The 21,024-nt window shown below is 32.9% G+C and overlaps 1 protein-coding gene across 2 annotated transcripts; it reads left to right on the forward strand.

The window, feature by feature from the left end:
* The first annotated feature begins 5,773 nt into the window (after positions 1 to 5,773).
* Positions 5,774 to 20,657, forward strand: LOC128180522 (kynureninase-like). 2 transcript variants are annotated; one of them, XM_052848652.1, is made up of 14 exons: positions 5,774 to 5,919; positions 8,457 to 8,703; positions 9,036 to 9,156; positions 14,863 to 14,945; positions 15,065 to 15,126; positions 15,625 to 15,696; positions 15,832 to 15,906; positions 16,012 to 16,158; positions 16,480 to 16,578; positions 17,370 to 17,496; positions 18,077 to 18,162; positions 18,640 to 18,762; positions 18,802 to 19,032; positions 19,288 to 20,657. In XM_052848652.1, exons 2-14 carry the CDS (start codon positions 8,460 to 8,462, stop codon positions 19,411 to 19,413), a joined length of 1,596 nt encoding a protein of 531 aa, XP_052704612.1. In that variant the 5' UTR covers positions 5,774 to 5,919; positions 8,457 to 8,459; the 3' UTR covers positions 19,414 to 20,657. The 2 variants fall into 2 exon arrangements, with proteins under 2 accessions (XP_052704612.1, XP_052704606.1); XM_052848646.1 differs by having other exon boundaries at positions 18,640 to 19,032.
* Positions 20,658 to 21,024: the final 367 nt, after the last annotated feature.

The following is a 21,024-nucleotide window of genomic DNA, read 5'->3' on the forward strand; positions in this document are numbered from 1 at the left end:
CTCGGGACATTTTTGCAGCATGTACATAAAAGGATTAATAAGATGAAAGAAGCTTAAGTGTCAATAAACATAAACTGAAGTCAATTAAAAGATTAGCTGTCCATCATTGATTGTGCCTCAGGTGGGATTAATGCTGCGCGGAATTTATAACGTTTATAAAACAGTTGTCGAAATAGATGAAAGTTTTTGTAACAATTAACACAAAGTCCGAAAAAGTTAATTTACACAATAATTAAAAAGAGTCCGAAAGATTGAATTTCACACCGTGACACACACCATAACTCACAATTCACACAATTTACTGATATTTGAAGAGGGACATATTGTGTACATCGCATAACATTTTTTAAGGTGGCTCTTTACACCACTTTTTGATGACGCAGTACGCAAAAAACTAATCTGGAAGCACGCAATTCCGGTACTGGCTGATTTAAACTGAGGCGAATTGTATGGGAACCGCTCTTTTGAAAAATTTGTTTAATGAATAGATTTAATTTGATAATTGGAAAATTCATTACTTACATGTGACACCTTCACGTTGTGTGGTATTATTTATCGAAATAAACAATAAAATTAAGTATAATTTTTAAAGAGTTTCTTTACCAACATTATTATGTTGCACCGTAGCGCAGTGGGTTAGTGGGTTTACTACAAACCAATAGGTCATGAGCTCGATACCCGCTGAGAACAGTAAAAATTTTTACTTTCCAAAAATTTTAAAACGTATTTTTTGATTTAATACCGTGAAAGAAAATTCTAAATCGGTGAAAATATTTCAATTATAATATACTTTAATGCACATTAATATCGACACCTAACGGGGATGAGAGGGTTGCTTTGAATTTCTCTCATATTGGGATACATAAATCCTATTAGCCTAGTCAATGTTCCCCTTTATTTCTTTGACTTAGTTTTGCATAAAAGCGAATATATTCATTATACAGGACAAAGTCTATAATGAAATATATATGTATTTATCATTCCAACATTATATTTAGGAAATTTTCTTCAACTCAGAAATGAAAAGTTCCCAAGGTGTTTGGGCCTTGGGACTTAGGAAGGCCCAAAGAATAACCCTTACCTGAGGAACTTTCATACCAAATAAAATTTAAAATATTTTTTGTGTTTATTTGCAATAGTTTTCATTCAATTTTTTACGTCACATTAATTAAAATACATTTTCATATAACATCAAGCAACTTTTTCAGATGATTTGTCAATAGAGTAAGAAAATATGAAAAATTATGTTTTGGGGAAATACTAAAATAAATTGCAATAATAACATTTTTGAATGTTAAGAAGTGTAATAATTTTTTTATGTGTCCGAAGGAAATATCCATCATATGACAAACAAATTTCGCTCAATTTGTTTATAGCTGTCTTTTTAAAAAATATATTACAAAAACACGAAAAAAGATTAAAAAATTCTTTAAAAATACCTATAGTATCCCTATTATCATTTTAATATTTGATAAGAATATGTTTTGTGGTCTTCTACTGAGATTTGGAATAAACTGTGGGTGTACAGAGCCACCTTAAATTCTATCTAAAGGAGAGTCAAATACCCCGGATGGTTGAATCAGAGGGGTTCTGCCCACGCATATGCTTTCAGCTACACGTGCATGTTAGAAAACTAAGACAATATAGGGGACACCATGAAATGAAGCATGCAATTCCTGTGTGAAACTTTGTTATGAAGACATCGGAAACATGATTTGTTTTGATAATTAGATTTATCCCATCTTTGCTATTTTATGAATAGGTTATGATCAAGTCTTCCAAAAATCCTTCTGGGCTGGGAAAAATCCAATTATTTAATGTGTTAAAATGTCGACCTTCATGGTGCAGTGGCCACAATGCAGGGTTCAAATCCCTTAATCATTCGTTCGAATCGCCAAACGGATAAATATTAAATTTCTAAGAAGATGTTAACAAATTGAACTTTCCGTAAAAACTGATTTCTAACATTTACAAATCAGACTGGAAAAAGACTTGACCAAACATATGTACTATAACCTAAACATAATTTTGGATAAACGTGCACTTAATTAGATTACTCGCGATAAAGATATTCACAACTGAGAATGGTGGGTTGTTTTTTTATACTAATTTTGTAGGTCTATTTATCTTTGAATTCCACAAACGACAGCCACCTGTCAGATGGACGTACTCTATTGGTGTACTGTCATAGTTAAAATGGCTGTGCACACATGCACGGTAAAAACGTCGCCATATATTAAAAACATAGGTAATCACAGATTACAAAGCTCGCCGAGACGAGGCATCACCTTTATTAGGCATCACCTTTATGACACCACCTTTATCATATTTTATGAAAATCAGTATGATCTTGGATATTCATGGATTCTGTTTTGACAAAATATCGTATATCATCTGTTTAAAAATTATATGATAATCATATGTTCACATGTTAATCAATACAATAATATTAAATTAAAAATTGCATCCTATCATACTTACAATATATATCATATAATACAATAAAATACCGTAATAAACAATGATGAGATATGATATTGTAACGTATGATATGACATTGTATTGTGTTATACATTATTGTATTTGATCATATAATACAATATCATAATATATAATACAATATAGTACTATATGATACAATATCATATTACATAATACATCATAACATTGAAACATATGATATTATATTGTATAATATAGTATAGTATTGTATTGAATGATACTGTATCATATTTGATACATCATATAATATTGTATCATATGATATAATATGAATTGATACAACATTGTATCATATCAAATGATACAATATCATGTGATAAAGTTAAATATTATATAATACAATATTATATTAAACATATTGTATCATATGATACAGTAATAAATATAACAAATCATATAATACAATTTCATGTGTTATGATAATATATCATATAAACCAATATCATATTTTACAATATCGTATGATACGATATTATATAATATTACAATTTCATATAATACAATTTCATGTGATATAATTCTTAATTTCAGAAACCAATATCATATTATACAATATTATATGATACAATATTATAGAAGATATAATATTGTATCATAGGATATAATATCATATGTTGGAATATCATATTTAATAGTATCATGTGATTAAATTATAAATAAATAATACAATTTAATATTATACAATATTGTATCATAATTTACAATACTATACATAACAATAGTATGATACAATATCATATCACAAACTATAGAAAAAAATGATACAACAACATATCGTATCAAATAACATTTTTTAATTTAACATATCATATTATATTGTATCATATTAAACAACAGTGTTTTATATCATACAATAATATATCATAGAAATCATGTTATATCATTTAACAACAACCACATATATCTATCAAGCAGATTTGAGTGAGGAAGGAGATTTCTTGAGCATCCTTGACAATGGAGATCAGGCTCTGCATCTGAAGCAACCTCTGCGTTTCATTTATAATATAGTTAAATCAACTATGCAAGCTATCATCAATAAGACATGTGACCTGTTCCTGTTCCGCAACCTGTGGCTCAGATTCAGTATTCAAGCCTGTCAGGTGAATCAGTATCATAAGACGCATCATCCATGCAAGTTTGGTGAAGTTAGGACCAGTAACAACTAAGATATCATCATCAGAGGGCACCAGCAATTGAAACCTTAACCTCCTCCAGCGACCGCAACCTATGGCTCAGATTCAGCATCCATGCCTGTCAGGTGCATCTGTATCATAAGACACACCATCCATTCAAGTTTGGTGAAGTTACGACCAGTAATAACTAAGATATATTTTTTAGCATCCTTGATAATGGAGACCAAGCTCTGCATCTGAAGTTACCACTGCAATTCATTCATATTACAGTTTAAAAGACTATGCAAGTTTGAAATACTACTATCATCTATTAAACATGTGACCTGTTCCAAAAAGCATAACCTTATCCAGCATCCGAAACCTATGGCTCAGATTCAGTATTCAAGCCTGTCTGGTGCATCGGTATCATAAGACACACCATCCATGGAAGTCTGGTGAAGTTAGGACGAGTAATAACTAAGATATCATCATCAGAGGGCACCTGTTTCAAAATCTTTAACCAGCTCTTAAAACCTTAACCTCCTCCAGCATCCGAAACCTATGGCTCAGATTCGGCATTCAAGCCTGGTAGGTGCATCAGTTTCATAAGACACACCATCCATACAAGTTTGGTGGAGTTAGGACCAGTAGTAACTAAGATATCATCATCAGAGGGCACCTGCAACAAAAACTTAAACCAGCTTTATAAACCTTAATCTCCTCCAGCATCCGAAACCTATGGCTCAGATTCGGCATTCGAGCCTGTCTGGTGCATCGGTATCATAAGACACACCATCCATGCAAGTTTGGTGAAGTTAGGACCAGTAGTAACTAATTAAGATATCATCATCAGAGGGCACCTGCAACAAAAACTTTAACCTGCTCCATGCCATGACATGCAACTTATTAGCTATATTTGAGATTTTTTAGGTGGTTTATAATTCTTATTTGATTGCAGTTTTCTTGCATGTCAACATAGTTATGTTGCATGTTGACATAACTATCTTCCATTTCAACGTAATTATCTTGCATGTTGACGTATTTGATAGAAATATGCCGCCATAGAAATGCAAATACATCATTGTACCTTGTGCATTCAAATATATCAAATAAAATTATATTTTGATTAAGTTCTTATAGCCTATTTAAATAATTTTGTTGAATCTTTCACACTCCTCTTTGAAAGTGTTAACTTGCATAAACTATTTTCACATTTTCAATTTTTCCTTATTAGACTATGATTTATCACTCGAGAGAATTATGTGTTCATCAATTATTTTTCAAAAAATTCAAAAGATTATAATTGCCACGGTACATAAATCTACAAATGCCGGAATATTTTTTTCACACGAAAAACAGTGATGTGCATCTTCTGAACACATTGTGTTTGCTGTAATGTTGTATCGATAAATATCAGAGTTAAAATTACAGTTTTGCCTTACTTTTTGTATGAATAATGTTTAAAAATCTTTTACCAAGTAAAAAACACTTTTTGGGCTTTGTAATGTTGAATGTTACGATGGAATGTTAAAGGGGCATGGTCACGATTTTGGTCAAATATTATTTTTCTGTTTTTATTATTTACAATGCTTTAGGAATGCATTTCTAATGATCGTATGAAATTTGGGTGCCTGTGAGTCGATGAGTTTTAAGCAAAATACAGGGTTCACAATTCTTCGTTATGTAAACAAGGCTCGTGCCCTGTTTTTGTTTACATAGGTTCAATATACTAGTAAAAAATCTTTTAAAAGCTGATTTGACTATCTTCTTATTCATTTTAAGCAAAAATAAACAGTTCCTTACGTTTACCACATTCATTTTAGGTCTAAAACTGGATTTTCCCTTCAACATTCAAAATGTAAACAAAAGCTTTGTTTACATAGGGAAGAACTGTAAGCTCTGTAACTCGCTTTTAACTCAACAAATGACTCTAAAATTTTGGTTGCCTATTAAAAACGCCTTACTGAAACATTGTAAACATTAAAATCGAAAAAATAATTTTCGACTAAAATCGTGATCATGCCCCTTTAAATTAAAGTGCTTATTACATGTATATAGTAAAAAACGATAAAAATATAAACAAAACCCATGAAGCGAAAAATATAGGTTTCTACCTTTCCAGTGAATTTGTTAGTTTATTTTGTTGTTTAATACGATTGGTATGTGTTGTATTTTGTTATTCCATTTAAATACCAGTCGGGATCGGATTTTTCTGACAGCGGTCAAGGACGTTTTCAGGTGGAAGGAAAAGAGGGAAGCTAACACTGAACTTTAGGCTATTTAGAACAATATTATTCATTCCAAGGTAATCTTGATGTGTGTGTTTTCTATTTTGATGTATTGATTTGACTTAAATCTTGTGAAAATTTCCCATTAATGTTAATTGATTGCACAGCCAATCAAACTTCGTCTTTGACACACACCTTCATATGGAAATGATTAATGTGCTCGTTGGTATTGTTCCATGTGTAGAAGTGTGTAGATCTATTTAATATGCTAAAAAAAATTACGTTTTATTATGAATTATATGTCCCATTGTAACGTTAGAATAACATAAAATAATCTAAATACAAATTTAATGTACTGTACAAATTTTAGACATGAAATATTTGGTTGACACAATTAACTTGAGCATGTGAAGGTTTCGTTCAGGGTAATTCAATGTATTTAACCACAATGTCTCATTTATGCAGGATGCTATCTACATAACTAAGAAGGATATGTCCCATTTTCATTATTCAAACATAAACATAGGAAATTTAGGTTTGTGTATCATATTGTAGCGGGGATGGAGAAATAATGACAGACCGGATCAGGATTCGAACCCGGGCCCCCTAAATCTCTAGTCAGGTGCTCTACCTACTGAGCTATTTGGCACCGGGATTCGAATCCCGGTCTGGTCTGTAATTATTTCTCTTTCCCCATTACAACAAAAAATTTTCCTTGATGTATGTATATAAACAACTGCGCAACATGTCAGAAAACCCAATGACATTTGTTCCCTTGATTCAGCCTTTGAAACTCAGAATTACCAGTACTACTCTGCTTTTCTGAGCTTAATATCCTACGAAACAGAAACTTTGCTTCAATAATGAAGGATGTTTACAAATGATTCTGAAATGAGTTCTGGTTTAATTGTAAGTCATGTATGTTTGACTGTGGAATGCAGAGTCAAACATTATTTAGTCACTTAATTACCAGCTATGAGGACCATCTACCCTAAGGTTCCAATAGTATTCATTGAAAACCAACATTTTTCAAAGAATTATTATAAAGTAACCACTGAACCGATTTTGAAAAGACCTGGCTTGATGAATTAAGAAATTCTCTAGCTTTTTTTCATCATATTAAATAATTTTCCAACCTTCTATTCCTGCAATTTGATGCTAACAGTCCAAAGTAAGATTTTTCGGCTCACATATTGCAAAAGATATATAGTAGAGCTCTTAAAAAAATATCTTTGTGTTGTGTTTGAAATATCAAATTTTACAAATGAGTTGTCACAAAACTATTGTAATGTATGTAAAAGTGCAAATTGAATCTTAACTTTAATCAGTATAATTTTCTTCAAAATTTGACAAAAATAACAACAGAAAACCTTTAAACCGTAATGAATGAAATAATCAATGAAATACATAGGAAAACAATGAAAAATTGATGTACTTATAGCATGCAAATATAGATGTATAGATAGCTGAGCTGACAGGTCAATATTACATGTAGTTAGGTATCAGGGGCTCGTAACATAAAGGGTACTTAAGTCTAAGACAGTGCTTAAGTAGGACTTAAGTACATTCTAAGCTTAGCTTAGCTATGCTTAGCTAAGACAATTTACCAAAAACTTAGGCGACCGGTAGAGGTGACTTAAGTATGTCTTAAGTATTGTTTTCACACATTTAAAAGTTTTATGGTTAATTATTTCAATTCAGCATATGATTACAGAGTATTAATCACATAATGATATTTACACAGAATGAATATCTTAATAGTCACCAATATAAAATTTTTGATTTGATTGATATAAATATCAATAGTGGTCGTAATGATCTGTAACATTTTCCATAAACCGGTAATATGCAAGTGGACTGCTAAATAGGTTATAAACACGTAATGGTCGGTTTACAAGAAGTAACTGCATATATAAACTCGTGAAACTTGAAACTAAAAAATGCCGTTCGAAGACAGAAAAATCCTTAGCGATTTTAAAGACGACGATTGCCTCATTTCAATATATCGACTTAATGAAGAAATTATACCCAGAATATGTGAATTGCCTTATTGGTGAGGTAAGAGGTAGAACAAAAGATAAAAAGAAATCCACTATATAATTACTAGTATATCAAGTTCTAACGGCATCGCAATTTTACGCCACAGGCAGTCTTCGAGAACGACTAAAATAGTGAATATTCGTCAAAGCAAACAAGCAACAACAATAGACTGAATATATTGTCCGAGATCCATCGCTTTGAGCTTTTTAAAAATTTTAGGCACATATGTATGAATACTCATGCCATCTTGAATATTGTGTCTGTACATTTACATCTACCCCATCAAATATCAAAGATGTCATGCACGTGTATCTATAAAAACCAATACATTCAAATTCGACAAAAGAAAGGAAAAATACGTTTTTACTTTTGAACATAAACATGACTTAGCTAAGACATTGCTAAGTTTGCTTTATGTTACGGTATAAGACATACTTAAGCAGGACTTATGTAGGTCCTAAGATTCCGCCTAAGTCCTACTTATGACCCTACTTAAGTCAAAATCTTAGCATGCTTTATGTTACGAGATCATGATCTAGCATGCATTAATATTAATTGTTAAATTGTTTGACAGAACATGGCCCAGACTGCCATCAAAAGACAAATGTTTCAAAGTGACAGTGATTACTCTAAAAAAATGAAAAATGGGGTTTCCAATGGGAACACTACCCATCATCCCTTGGAGCGATTAAAGGTGATCGCCCAGGAACAGGGGCTGGACCTAACGGACAGAAGGTTTGCCGAGTACATGGACAGCATTGACCCTATTAGACACCTGCGGGAGGATTTCTGTTACCCCAAGATGAAAGATCTCCCCAAAAGTAAGATTTGACTTATTGTAGATGCTTTTCTCTTGTAGAGAAGGTGCATGATACTTTGTGTTTTACTCTAAATCTCAGAGTAATATTCAAGTTTTTTGATTTTTGGCTTTCTGCTTATCACAGCTGATTGACTTGCTAGTAGTTTTCCCTTGATATAGTTGAGTGATGTATCATATTTTCCCTTTATATAGTTGAGTAACATAATTTTCCCTTGTTATAGTTGATTGACATAATTTTCCCTTGATATAGTTGAGTGATATCATTTTCCCTTGATGTAGATAAGTGACATGATTTTCCCTTGATAAAGTTGACATTATTTTCTGTTAATTTAGCTGACCTGCGACTGGTAGACCCAGAGGAGGACTGTGTGTATTTCTGTGGGAACTCGCTGGGGCTGTGTCCAAAGAAGTTCAAGGAGTATATGCTTGTGGAGGTCAACAAATGGGAAAAAACGTGAGTGGATTTCATAGTAGCCGCAGATCTGTAGCTGTGGTAAAACTCTGGTTTACATGCAGTAGAGCCACAGTTCCTCACATACATTAAGCTTGAAAATTATGACAAGCGCTCTTTTTTTTATGCTAATATACCTAAATTAGACTTTACACAATTTGCACAAATCATTAGTAAAAAAAAAAAAAGATTGGACATGTTTGGTACAGATATTAATTGTCACTTTTCTGCATCTAGATTTCTTCTGATCAGAATCACTAGCATCATAGATTGAAGTAGTGTGGGTTTATCACATGTTAAATAGAGACTCTTGATCTGTAGATGTATTGAACACACTTCATCTTCTGGGGTTTGTGAGGATGTTTAAGAAAAAAGCAGAAGCAAGTTATTTTTGGTACTCAGTTTTTCTACAGAATGTGTCAGAAAATAGGTTACAGGTAATAAGTTAAAAGCTGGTGCAAATTTTCTGTGCTTTAAATTGATAATTTTTGCATGCAATATTCGATCTTTTCCATTTATGTTTAAATTCAGAAAATAAAATTTTGGATTTTTAAATGAAAAATTATACAATATGAATGAAATATAATTTATCCCATGCAATTGGAAAATTATACAATGCAAATGAAAAAACATAGAATTCAAATGAAAATTATTTAATGCAAAACGGTAAATTATAGAAGACAAATAAAAATTATACAATACCAATGTCAATTTATACAAACAGAAAAGATCGAATATAGCAATGTTTGACATGCTGTACTTTTGGATAAAATGAATTTTCATAAATTTTTATGCCGTTGCCTTGAAATGGTCAGGGCATATAGTGTTACCCTGATCTGTTATTCTGTCATCATTCACTTTCTGATCATTATCTCAACAAACGCTGCACACGTTCAACTCAAATTTGATGTATGGCTGTATCCTATAAATATACCGGTTAACTTAGAATTTGGTGTTGGTTTGTTGATTTTTGACAGAGTTATGCCTCTTGAACTTAGAAGAACATGGGAAATTCACTTTCTGACCATTATCTCAACAATGGTTGCACACATTTAACTTAAATTTGATATATGGATGTGTCATAGGAATGTACAGGTTTAGGTGTAATTTGGTTCTGGTCTCATGATTTTTGACAGAATTGTGCCTCTTGAACTATTTAAAAAATGAGAAATTCTCAGTTTCCGCTCTCTAACTTTTGAGATTCAAATATAAAGCTAATATTTTATATGTACAAATGTAGATTATTTACAAGAAAATACAGATCAAGTTTAAATTTAGTTCCATTACGATGATTTTTGACAGAGTTATGCCTCTCGAACTGAGGAAAAAATAAGAAATTCTTAGTTTCCACTCTCTAACTATTGAAGTGATGCATTTGTAAAGTAGATATTTCATTTAAAGTTAATTTATAAGAAAATACAGGTCAAGTGTGAACTTTGTTCCAGTCCAATGATTTTTGATAGAGGTATGCCTCTTGAACTTAAAAGAAAATGAGTAATTTTCAGGGATTTATAACTTATTCTGCAATCAAACAAATGTTATACTAAATATGGCATTTGAAATTTTGGTCACCAGTGGGGACACTTGTAGCAATACTAAAAATTGCTTGTCTTTGGTGCCTTGCTACTTCTATTTTCATTCGGTTAATTTATTAATAAATTTCATTTGATAAGAAGGAAGAGTCTGTTTTATTTTCACCAATGGTAATCAAGAGATGTGTTGATTTTGTATTTTTTAAATGAGGTGAATAAAATTGACTTGTCTTGAATAGTATCAATAGTTCTGGTCTTTTTTTTTATATTTTTAATGATAAATGCATCATCACTGATTTTAGACCCTATAAAATTGATGTGCATATATACATGTAAATAGATTTTGATAAAATATGCTGACTAGCTGAAGGAGAAAAATGTACCCAAATGTGTGCCTGTATTAAGAACTTTTATATGTGGTACAGAGCTAAAAGTCTACAGAAATAGTTTGTAAATGGTGTACCCTACCATAAATACATATAATGATGTATATACATATATTCCATGTGATTGTTTTATGTTGGATAAAAAAGGTACATGTATATCAAAGACATGCAAAATGAAACAAATTTTGACATTTATTATTTTGTCAATATATATACTTAGGCTGTTTTCATAATATCTGTCAGGGAATCTGATTAAAGTTTTTTCTCTTAGTACACAAGCTAACTTATCGGGCTAAAACAAAAAGGCTTAGATAGGGCGAGTTCGATCATTAGCTAGAGATCAACCACGGTAGTAAGGAAAACTTATGGTGGACATGTCTGTGTTTGAACGCACATTGGTTGATGTCTGGTTAAAAAAATGAGGAAGATGTTATTTTATTGTTCATGAAAAAAAAGGAAAATAACTTGTAAACACATTGAATCATATGTGTGTGCACTAAAATTTAACACATTGCATGTTGTGCTGATTAAAATAAGCAAAATTTGGAGGTTTCGCTTTCCGCCACCATCTTTAAACTACCTGACTAGAGACAGACCAGAGTCTCTCCCTTGGTTGGACCACGGTTTCATTTTAGTCAGACTAAAGTGAGTTTGATCTCATTTTAGTCAAACTACAGGGACCATAGTTTGTGATCGAACTCGCTCATAGTCAGCCTTGACTGTAGAATATTTATTTTTAAATTAGATGTGAATTAGTTAGATACTGAAATATTGTGTCCCGAAATATCTGACTGGATCAGAGGATATATGATATGAAGTCAATGTCTGTTGTCAACAATCCTGATATCTCAGGAAGGTTCACCCCGTAATGACCTTCTCCATTGATTTTTGTTACAAGCTTAAAGACATATGTACAGGTAAATGTGTATAAACTGAATCAGGAATTTTGTAATTGATATACAGTACAAGCTTAGTGTGACCACTGGTACATGTACATAAAACCTTGTCATGAAACACAAGCCGCAAATGATCCCTGCCGTCAAGGTACATAAATTATCATCAGTGATATATTACAGGCAATGCCGTGATTAGGAGGCAGTGTGGAAAGTTCATCAAAACAGATATGTGAATTTGAATAAATAACTTGAGGAGCAGTTATTTTGGAGTTAAAAACAGGGCAATAGGTCTGTGTTCTACAGAGTACAGGGGAGCTTTGAGATGTACATGTACTTGTGTAACTTTTCAAAAGTTTTATAACAACATTTAGAAAGCTCATCAAAAGGTGATGTGTAAGTACCAGGTATATTCTGTTTCTGAAAATACATTTCGAAACAGGTGTGATGTAAAGAAGTATAGAGGACACAAATTACTTAGAAATGATCATAAGTGGAACTTGCACATAACAACAATTTTATATTATACTTATTTACCTGGAAGTATATCATTATGCCTTGACTTAATTGATACATGTATTTGAGAAAAATTCATAATTTTCATATCAATTAATTTATTGTGGTATTTATAGCTGAGCAAGAGCTGAAATAGAATATCAAGGAACTTTACAGAATTTTTGTTGATAACTTTTTAAAGCAACAACATCAGGGAGTTTATATTTTGTTGAGTCAAAGAATTCCTTAAGTGGTCAATAAAGAATCTCAAATGAGTTGATCACTCACATTAAATCTTTCAGGGTTGTCTCTAAGACCCCATGTGACATAATTACCCGGCTATTATTGCATTTCAAACACAATCTAGCTATAAGCTAGACCCCCAGAACCCCTTCTACTTTTTTATTTCTCCCTTCTACTTCAATTTTTAGAGACAACCCTGATCTTTACAATATTCTTTTAATTTGGTTTTGTTAACCACTATATTAACTAAACGTACATTGATGATAGAAATGGCAATTAATGTTTCACTTTAATTACTCTTAAGCGAATTGTCTATTATTTTGGCAATTTCCTCCTTTTCAATAGTATTTTACCCCTGTCCAAGGAAAATTGGAAATAGGAGAGAGGTTATATATTGCAGCCCCTTCTCCATAGGTGATTGGAAAAAGGAGAGTAACTTTCCACCTCAATTTTAAGCAAGTACATTATGTAAAGATAACTTATGTAATAAAGTTTACAATCAGTAGAACTTATCTATACTTACTTTTATCAGTTGAACCTCTGAACATAACTTGGTCAGTGCATGTGTACCTAAGCACTGTAGATTACAGGGTACATGGATCCTGACATCCTCCCTTTGTCGTCATATTGTGCACACTAAATTAAATCCCTCACTAGCAAACTCTGCCGCTCAGAAAGTCACTGACCAAGCACGTATGAAAATGGAGAGTTGGTTGTGTTTTATAATCATGCAATGGGGCCATGACTTGTTGGCTAGTTGTAAACGGACACTGGAGATAGTAGGGGACAGGTTTGACCTTACCTGTAACACAAGTTTCACCTGTCGAAAGCAGTCCACCGGAAGACCATGGTTCTTCATGCAGATCATTCTCAGTGATGACATTTAATGATGGTCATGTGATCTGTATGTTTGCTCAAGGCCACCAAAATCTTATAAAACAGACCAACAAAAGCACTTATTATTTAAAAAGCTGATTTGTTCATTGTGTGTTACATACACTAAGTCTTTGTTTAATGGATACAATATCACCCTTCTGACATCTGATGGCTGAGGTCAAATCACTCAACCCTACTCTGATGTCTCTCACATTAAATATAACCAAGATTAATAAATAAAAATCTCACATTTTATTTTGTACAAAAAAAATTAAATAAGACTTGAACTTGAATTTATCCTTTTGTGAAATTGATGGTTTTGCTTATTATAATTATAATTTTTATTTTTTTTGGGGGGGGGGGGGTGTTGTTGTTTTTTTTTGGGGGGGGGGGCAAATTGTGATTCAGTTAAAAATCACATAGATAATAATGTTTCTGATTGAATTCCAAGAGATAGGTTTTATAACACCCCCCCCCCCCAAAACCCCCCCCCCCCCAAAGTTTTGGGGGGTGTATTAGGAATCAACTTCTCTGTCTGTCTGTGTACAGTAATGCCCAGTCCATATCTTTCTTATGGAAAATGATAAGAAGTTCCTACTTCATTTAAAGATTGCTAAATATGACCTAAAGATGTTTCTTTTTTGCAAGTTCAAGTTCATTGTCAAGGGAATTTCAAAAAAAACCCAAACCACCTGTCTAGGCCATATCTTGTAATGGAAAATGATTAGAACTTTATTACCTGACAATATGTTCTGACCTTGAGCTTTGGTCAGTTTTGCAAGTTCAAGGTCACCAAAAGAAAGATGGTGCATCCGTTTTTGGGGGTTGATTTTAATCAACTTTCCTATGAGGTTACTTTATTTTATTGTTTGTTCAAAAATTGCCTGGATAAAATTTTCCAGAAATATTTTGATTACTGATACATAATGCACGGTAGCATTTGATGGCATTAATTCTATCTTTAAATATTATACACAACATGATTTATATGGGGTTTTCTATCTATAGTTCAAAATTCTTGTCCGAAAAACGGGAGAATTCATATTAGAAAAAAATGCACATGATTTTTCAAATACAGCCAACAAAATTACATATCGTTGATTTTAAAATAAATACCTGTAATAATCAAGTCCCGACAGTACTTCCCTACATGTTCTTTGATTTTCAAAAGAAAATAGCTTGAGTTACTATATTTTCTTAGCGGGGGTATCATTTGTGAGATTGCTCACAGTACCTTAGTGTGCAAACAAGATGATCTAATTCAGGATAATTATTTTTACACAGAGGAGTGGAAGGCCACACCTCTGGGGACTTGCCTTGGGCGTGGTTTGATGAGGATTTCTGTGAGGATATGGGGAAGATTGTAGGTAAGGCATTGATTATTACATTTTGAAATTATTTGAACTTTTGTTGTTGAAATATTGGTGTTTACCCCTCTTTATCTAATGACTTAATGTACTAACATTCAACATTAAACATTCAATAGGTGCAAAGAAAGAAGAAGTAGCAGTCATGAATGGGTTGACTGTCAATCTCCATTTACAGTTGGTGAGATCTATTTACTGTATTCCACAAATAAGATTTCAATATCGGAGAGTTTCTTTGCACTCATGATAAAATATTGGGGCATACTGCCTTTGCATTTCAGACTTTTGACCATTGTTTTTATTCTCCTATGTATCAAATTTAAGCATTTCATTTCATTTCTGAATGTTATGCCTTGTCAAGATTGTAAATCTTTAAAGGGTAAGTTTAAGGCCGTACATAAAGGTCAAAGTTAATTTTTAAGAGAGAGAGAGAGAGAGAGAGAGTTGCTCTGAACATGAATAAGTTCTTCCAGCCTTCCCAAAATGTACTTGTCTACTACAGTTTCAACCAATATGTCTGCTGGTAATTTTAATATGGTTAGATTTGTTACTTACGGCCATCTTGGGCTGTAGTGTATGCTATCTGTCACCCACTCTTAATATATGATCACCATCCCCTTTTAGGCATTTATTGTAAGTCTCAATTTCCTAAGTAATAAAAGAAGGTTTTTTTTTTCAGATTTCTTTCTATAGACCCACCCCAACAAGGTACAAGATTATGATTGAAAGCAAGGCCTTTCCTTCAGACCATGTGAGTTTCTGTTACCAACAAAGAATATCCTATGTTGTTTACCATATTCTAAAATTATAAATCAATTAATCAGTTATTTTTTCACTGAACATATAAACAGATTGATCTTGTTTTTTAAAAACTATTTCGCTTCAGTATGCTGTAGAAAGTCAAATAGAATTTCATGGATATGACCCCAAAACAGCCATGATCGAGATAGAACCACGGAAGGTTGGAGTATATTCTCAGATAGCCTTCCAGTTTCTGCTGATTTTTTAAAAATTTTAATTTTATTAAATACATTTAACTGTATTACATGATTTCTTTATTTTCAAGGGAGAACTGCTTCTTCGAGCTGAGGACATTATGGCTAAAATTGAGGAGGAGGGGGACTCCATTGCAGTGATATGCCTGAGTGGCACCCAGTACTACACAGGGCAGGTGTTTGATATCCCCACAATCACAGAGGCAGGCCACAAAAAGGTAAAAACACCCCTCCCCTAACAAAAATACTAGTACCTCATCCTGAGATAAGAACTGTCATCAATATCCACAGACTGTTATAAGGTGGATTTTTAATTAAGTGGAAGGAACCAAAGTGAAAAGTTTCCTTTCTCAACAATGAAAAATCCAGTCATTCTGTAGAGACCATGTAAAATAATTTGGATCAAATCTGTATGATCAATGTGATCATGTCTTTATTGTTCACAAACCATGAGTTACATCTCATCAGCTCTTTAGCTTTTATTTTTACTGCTCGCCAAGCTCTGATTTTGTTTGTTGCTTTTATTTGGGTTCTCTCAGGGTTGCTACGTCGGCTGGGACCTGGCCCATGCTGCTGGGAATGTTGAACTGAAGCTCAATGAATGGGGAGTGGACTTCGCCTGTTGGTGTACTTACAAAGTAGGTTAGAGTTATTAAAGAGAGCATAATGGTTGTAGCCAATAATAATCTCCTTCAGAAGAAGAGCTCTATATACTAGACTAAGTAAACACCGAAGTTTAAAGCTTAAATATCTATAGTTTTTCTTTACTAAATGTCAATTTATTGCTTAGAGTATTACAGTAAAACTTGGTGATAGCGAAGTCCTAGGGACCTATGGATTTACTTTGTATCTGTAATTCGTTATGTACGTATTACGAATTCATAATAATAACTATAGCGAATTCACTATACACATGTTTTCATCCACCAGACTATATTTTTTGCTAATTGAGGCTTAGAATAAAAATACATTACTTTGATACTACATGTATTAATAATCGAATTGTGAGTCGAAAAATTTATATGGAAATAAACTCATTCAAACTATTATGTTAAATGGTAGTACAAACTGTTTTAAACTGTAACAAAACTCGTTATAAAAGTGTTAAATTTCGTTATTATTCACCTCTATGGGACTCAAAATCAGTTTGCTATATCTGTAAATTCGTTATATCTGAATTCATTATAACCATAAAATTTTGTGAAGATTTGGTAAGAATTTTACTGGGGACTCAAAAATACTTCGCTATATCCGAGAATTTGCTATATCCCTGTTCATAATAAACAAGTTTTACTGTATATCTAAAATTTAAAAAAAGAATCTGATAGGCGGATAGTTTGTTGACCATCCAGTCTCCATAATAGCGTTAACTGCAATCTTTTGAATGGAACTGTGTTCTTATAATGGGAGTGTACAATTTCTGAATCAGTACCTGAACAGTGGAGCAGGATGTATGGCTGGCTTCTTCCTTCATGAGAAACACAAGAACAATAATTTTCCTAAACTCAAAGGATGGTGGGGACACAAGCTAGACACCAGATTTAAAATGGACAACAGTAAGTTATCTCTACTGTCTGTTAAATAAGAACAAGACACATGGGTTATGTTACAAACAGCAGCATTTTGGTAGTTCTGCCATATGCATGTTTTTAAACTACTGTAAACGTATTACATTTGTCGTGTAAAATATTAGGCGGAAATTTGTTTTTGAACAAGTTGCACTATTCTTATACATATATGCATTGTATTTAGCGATGTACTTGATTTAGCGGAAGCCACATTCCGCCAAAAGCGCTAAATAGAATACACAGCCAAATGTAGCACGTTTACATCACCTCTTTTAATTTTTAAATTGAATCCATGGTTGCTGTTTAGAGAAAGATATGATCTCTCTCTCTCTCTCTCTCTCTCTCTCTCTCTCTCTCTCTCTCTCTCTGATAAGTTTGAGCCCAGACTTCAGGTTTTAACTTGGTTACAATATAATGAAGACAGATACAATATTTTCAAAATGTTATAGACGATATCACTGCATAATCTACAAACCTGATTTTATATATAGTTGTTGTTTTACAAATGATACCTAGATTTGCGTGTGAAATTAAGCAGTATTTCAACAAGTGATTATTCTACCTCTAGAATGGTCTGCTGACACTGGTGCCCTACAGTACAGAATCTCTAATGCCCCTGGATTCCTGGGACCCTCAATAAAGGCCAGTCTAGAGGTAAGAAGGTCAACAGGGCATCATAAGTCCATTCTATTGGTAAGGCTGGGAACTAAGCATAAATAGGTTCAGTCTCTTGGTGAGGCATGGAACTAAGCCTAAATATAAATAAATTAATATCCACGTAAAATCACAAGAAGCACCACTTGCAGATTTTAAAATCTTGCTTTTATTTTTTGGATGAATGTACACTATTTTGAATTATGTAAAAATTCGGCTTTCACAATTTTAAATTCTCGTGATTAGATTCAAAGCTGTTTAATCACAAAATTAAGTACATGCGTAATAAAAGGAATCTACAGTAAGCTTCTAGTACTCAGGTTATTTTTTTTAATAAACAAACATACGAATGAGAGCTCCATCATAAAAAAGAAAATATTATTGTATTCAATCTTTGATGACTGTCACTAGTTGTTTTCTATATTTCTCAACAACAATCATTTTGTCAGAGCTTGGATTAAAATAATCTTTTTACAGATTTTCAACAAGACCAGTATGAAGGAAATAAGGGCCAAATCTTTACTTCTGACTAGTTACCTGGAGGCCCTTATCCTAAACAAGTATGGTCAGCGGAATGAACAACAGGAAAATGGAGAAGTCAAAGAGAATGGTCAGAATGGAGAAGTCAAAGAGAAAGTAAAAGAGAATGGTCAGAATGGAGAAATCAAAGAGAAAGTAAAAGAGAATGGTCAGAATGGAGAAATCAAAGAGAAAGTAAAAGAGAATGGTCAGAATGGAGAGGACTGGAAACATGTCCATGTGGACATCCTCAGCCCCTCAGACCCGACCCAGAGGGGCGCCCAGCTCTCGCTGTCCTTCTCTGTTCCTATCCTTCATGTCTTTGAGGAACTCACCAAACGAGGAGTAGTGGTAAGTCACCTTTATAGCCAGTCTGTATCCACTTAACAATGTCTGTAATCTCTATATCCTGTCTATATCCTCTATAACCCTTCAATATCCTCTATTAATTGTAAACCTGTCTCTGTATCCGCTATAACCTGTCTGTATCCCTTTATAACCCTTTTTTATACACTATAACCCTTCTACATATATATCCTGTATAAGCTATTTGTATCCTAACCTCTCTGTATCCTCTTTTAATTTGTCTGTATTTTGTTTTTTCAGTGTGATGAAAGGAAGCCCAATGTTATCCGTGTGGCTCCGGCACCACTCTACTGCTCCTTCCTAGATGTGTACAGGGGAGTTAACTACCTGGACCAGTCGGTACAGTCCGCAGCAAAGATCAGCTAATCCAGGGACTGGGTGGGAGACAGAGAACAGCTAATCCAGGGACTGGGCGGGAGACACAGATCTGGATTAAGGATTTGCCTACAAAACACTTTCCATAGTTCATTCTATTATCTTAACCTTAGATAGGATAAATCTCCTTAAAGGAGAATGTTCTCTATCCATCTCAAATCCTTAGTGACATGCACAGTATTTTTTTATTTAATGTTGTTTCTCTGGAGGAAAACAAGATATATATTTTTGTATATTGTTTCAGGTTACAGGTACATATTATTTACAGTATGCACTCTATTTATATCACATTGTTATCAATCTAGTAATTTTTTTCCCACATTAATTTGAAATAGTAAACCAAAATCAACTAGTATTTAATTTGTTCTGCAGATCCTAATTATTGATTTACAGTGATATTTTTTTTTTCACAACTATTGTACTTTATAATTCATTCTGTCTGAAGTAGTAAATTAATCTGGACTAGTAATTGTGGACAAATGTTCTCAACTGAGAGATTGTTTTCTAATGATCCTTTCATAACTTTCTTACAAGAATAAAAGTTTGGCTTGAATAAAAACTGTGGAATCATTAGAATTCTTGGTGCCTGTATTGCATAGGACTATTGGGGGAACATTGTTTCCACCAAACATGCTTACCAAATTACAAAACTGTATGCATGCCTGCAGTGGAGAATCCACTTATGAAATTTGGCCCCCTTAAAAGGAATAACTAATTAGTTTAAAATAGGGGAGGGGGAGCCACCAATGTGTATATTTCAGATAATCAGAAGATACAATGTGTTTTCCATATGAGTCTATTATTATATTTCATTTGTTTTGTCTCTGATTGGGAATGCTGGGTTCTCTCTTTTTTTACAATGTTCAATGAGAAATGTGCTTGTATGTGAGATGATGATAATGGTGTTCGTTGCTTCATGTGATATTTCTAATTATAAGTGCTATGTTTTATTTTGTTTATGTGTAGTGTTGTTTTTATGTATATTTTTGATTCTTCGTGGGATAATCATTCGAATTTTGTTAAGAGTTGTGTGAGAAATTTCCTCTCTGATTTCTTTATTATTTTGTTTTTATTTTATTGTTAGTTGAGTTTTATTGTGTAATACAAATGATGTCATACTAATAGAGCAATAGAATTTTTTTTTTACAATTTATATTGTTATATTATGTGTATATTAACTTTGTGTACATGTACAAAAGCTCCACCAGTAATAAAAGACACAAAATGTAGGAGAATCTGCCTTGTTTACTGTTCACAAAGTTTGGGATTATCTGCCTTGTTAACTGTTCACAAAGTGTAGGATTATTTGCCGTGTTAACTGTTCACAAAGTGTAGGATTATTTGCCTTGTTAACTGTTCACAAAGTGTAGGATTATTTGCCCTGTTAACTGTTCAGAAAGTCTAGGATAATCTATCTAGTTAACTGTTCACAAAGTCTAGGATACTCTGCCTTGTTAACTGTTCACAAAGTGTAATAACTGTTCACAAAGTCTAGGATAATTTGTCTTGTTAAATGTCCACAAAGTGTAGGATAATCTATCTTGTTAACTTTTCACAAAGTGTAGGATAAACTGTCTTGTTAAATGTTCACAAAGTGTGTTA

The sequence above is a fragment of the Crassostrea angulata genome, chromosome 1 (assembly GCF_025612915.1).
Source record: "Crassostrea angulata isolate pt1a10 chromosome 1, ASM2561291v2, whole genome shotgun sequence".
NCBI classification, from domain to species: Eukaryota; Metazoa; Mollusca; class Bivalvia; order Ostreida; family Ostreidae; genus Magallana; species Magallana angulata.

What these genes read in the sequence shown, in the direction of transcription:
- LOC128180522 (XM_052848646.1), top strand. Translation starts at nt 8,460, where the DNA reads ATGGCCCAGACTGCCATCAAAAGACAAATGTTTCAAAGTGACAGTGAT. An exon ending in GTCAACAAATGGGAAAAAAC is followed by an intron (nt 9,157 to 14,862) that starts GTGAGTGGATTT and finishes ATTTTTACACAG; the next exon opens with AGGAGTGGAAGGCCACACCT. An exon ending in CAATAAAGGCCAGTCTAGAG is followed by an intron (nt 18,163 to 18,639) that starts GTAAGAAGGTCA and finishes ATCTTTTTACAG; the next exon opens with ATTTTCAACAAGACCAGTAT.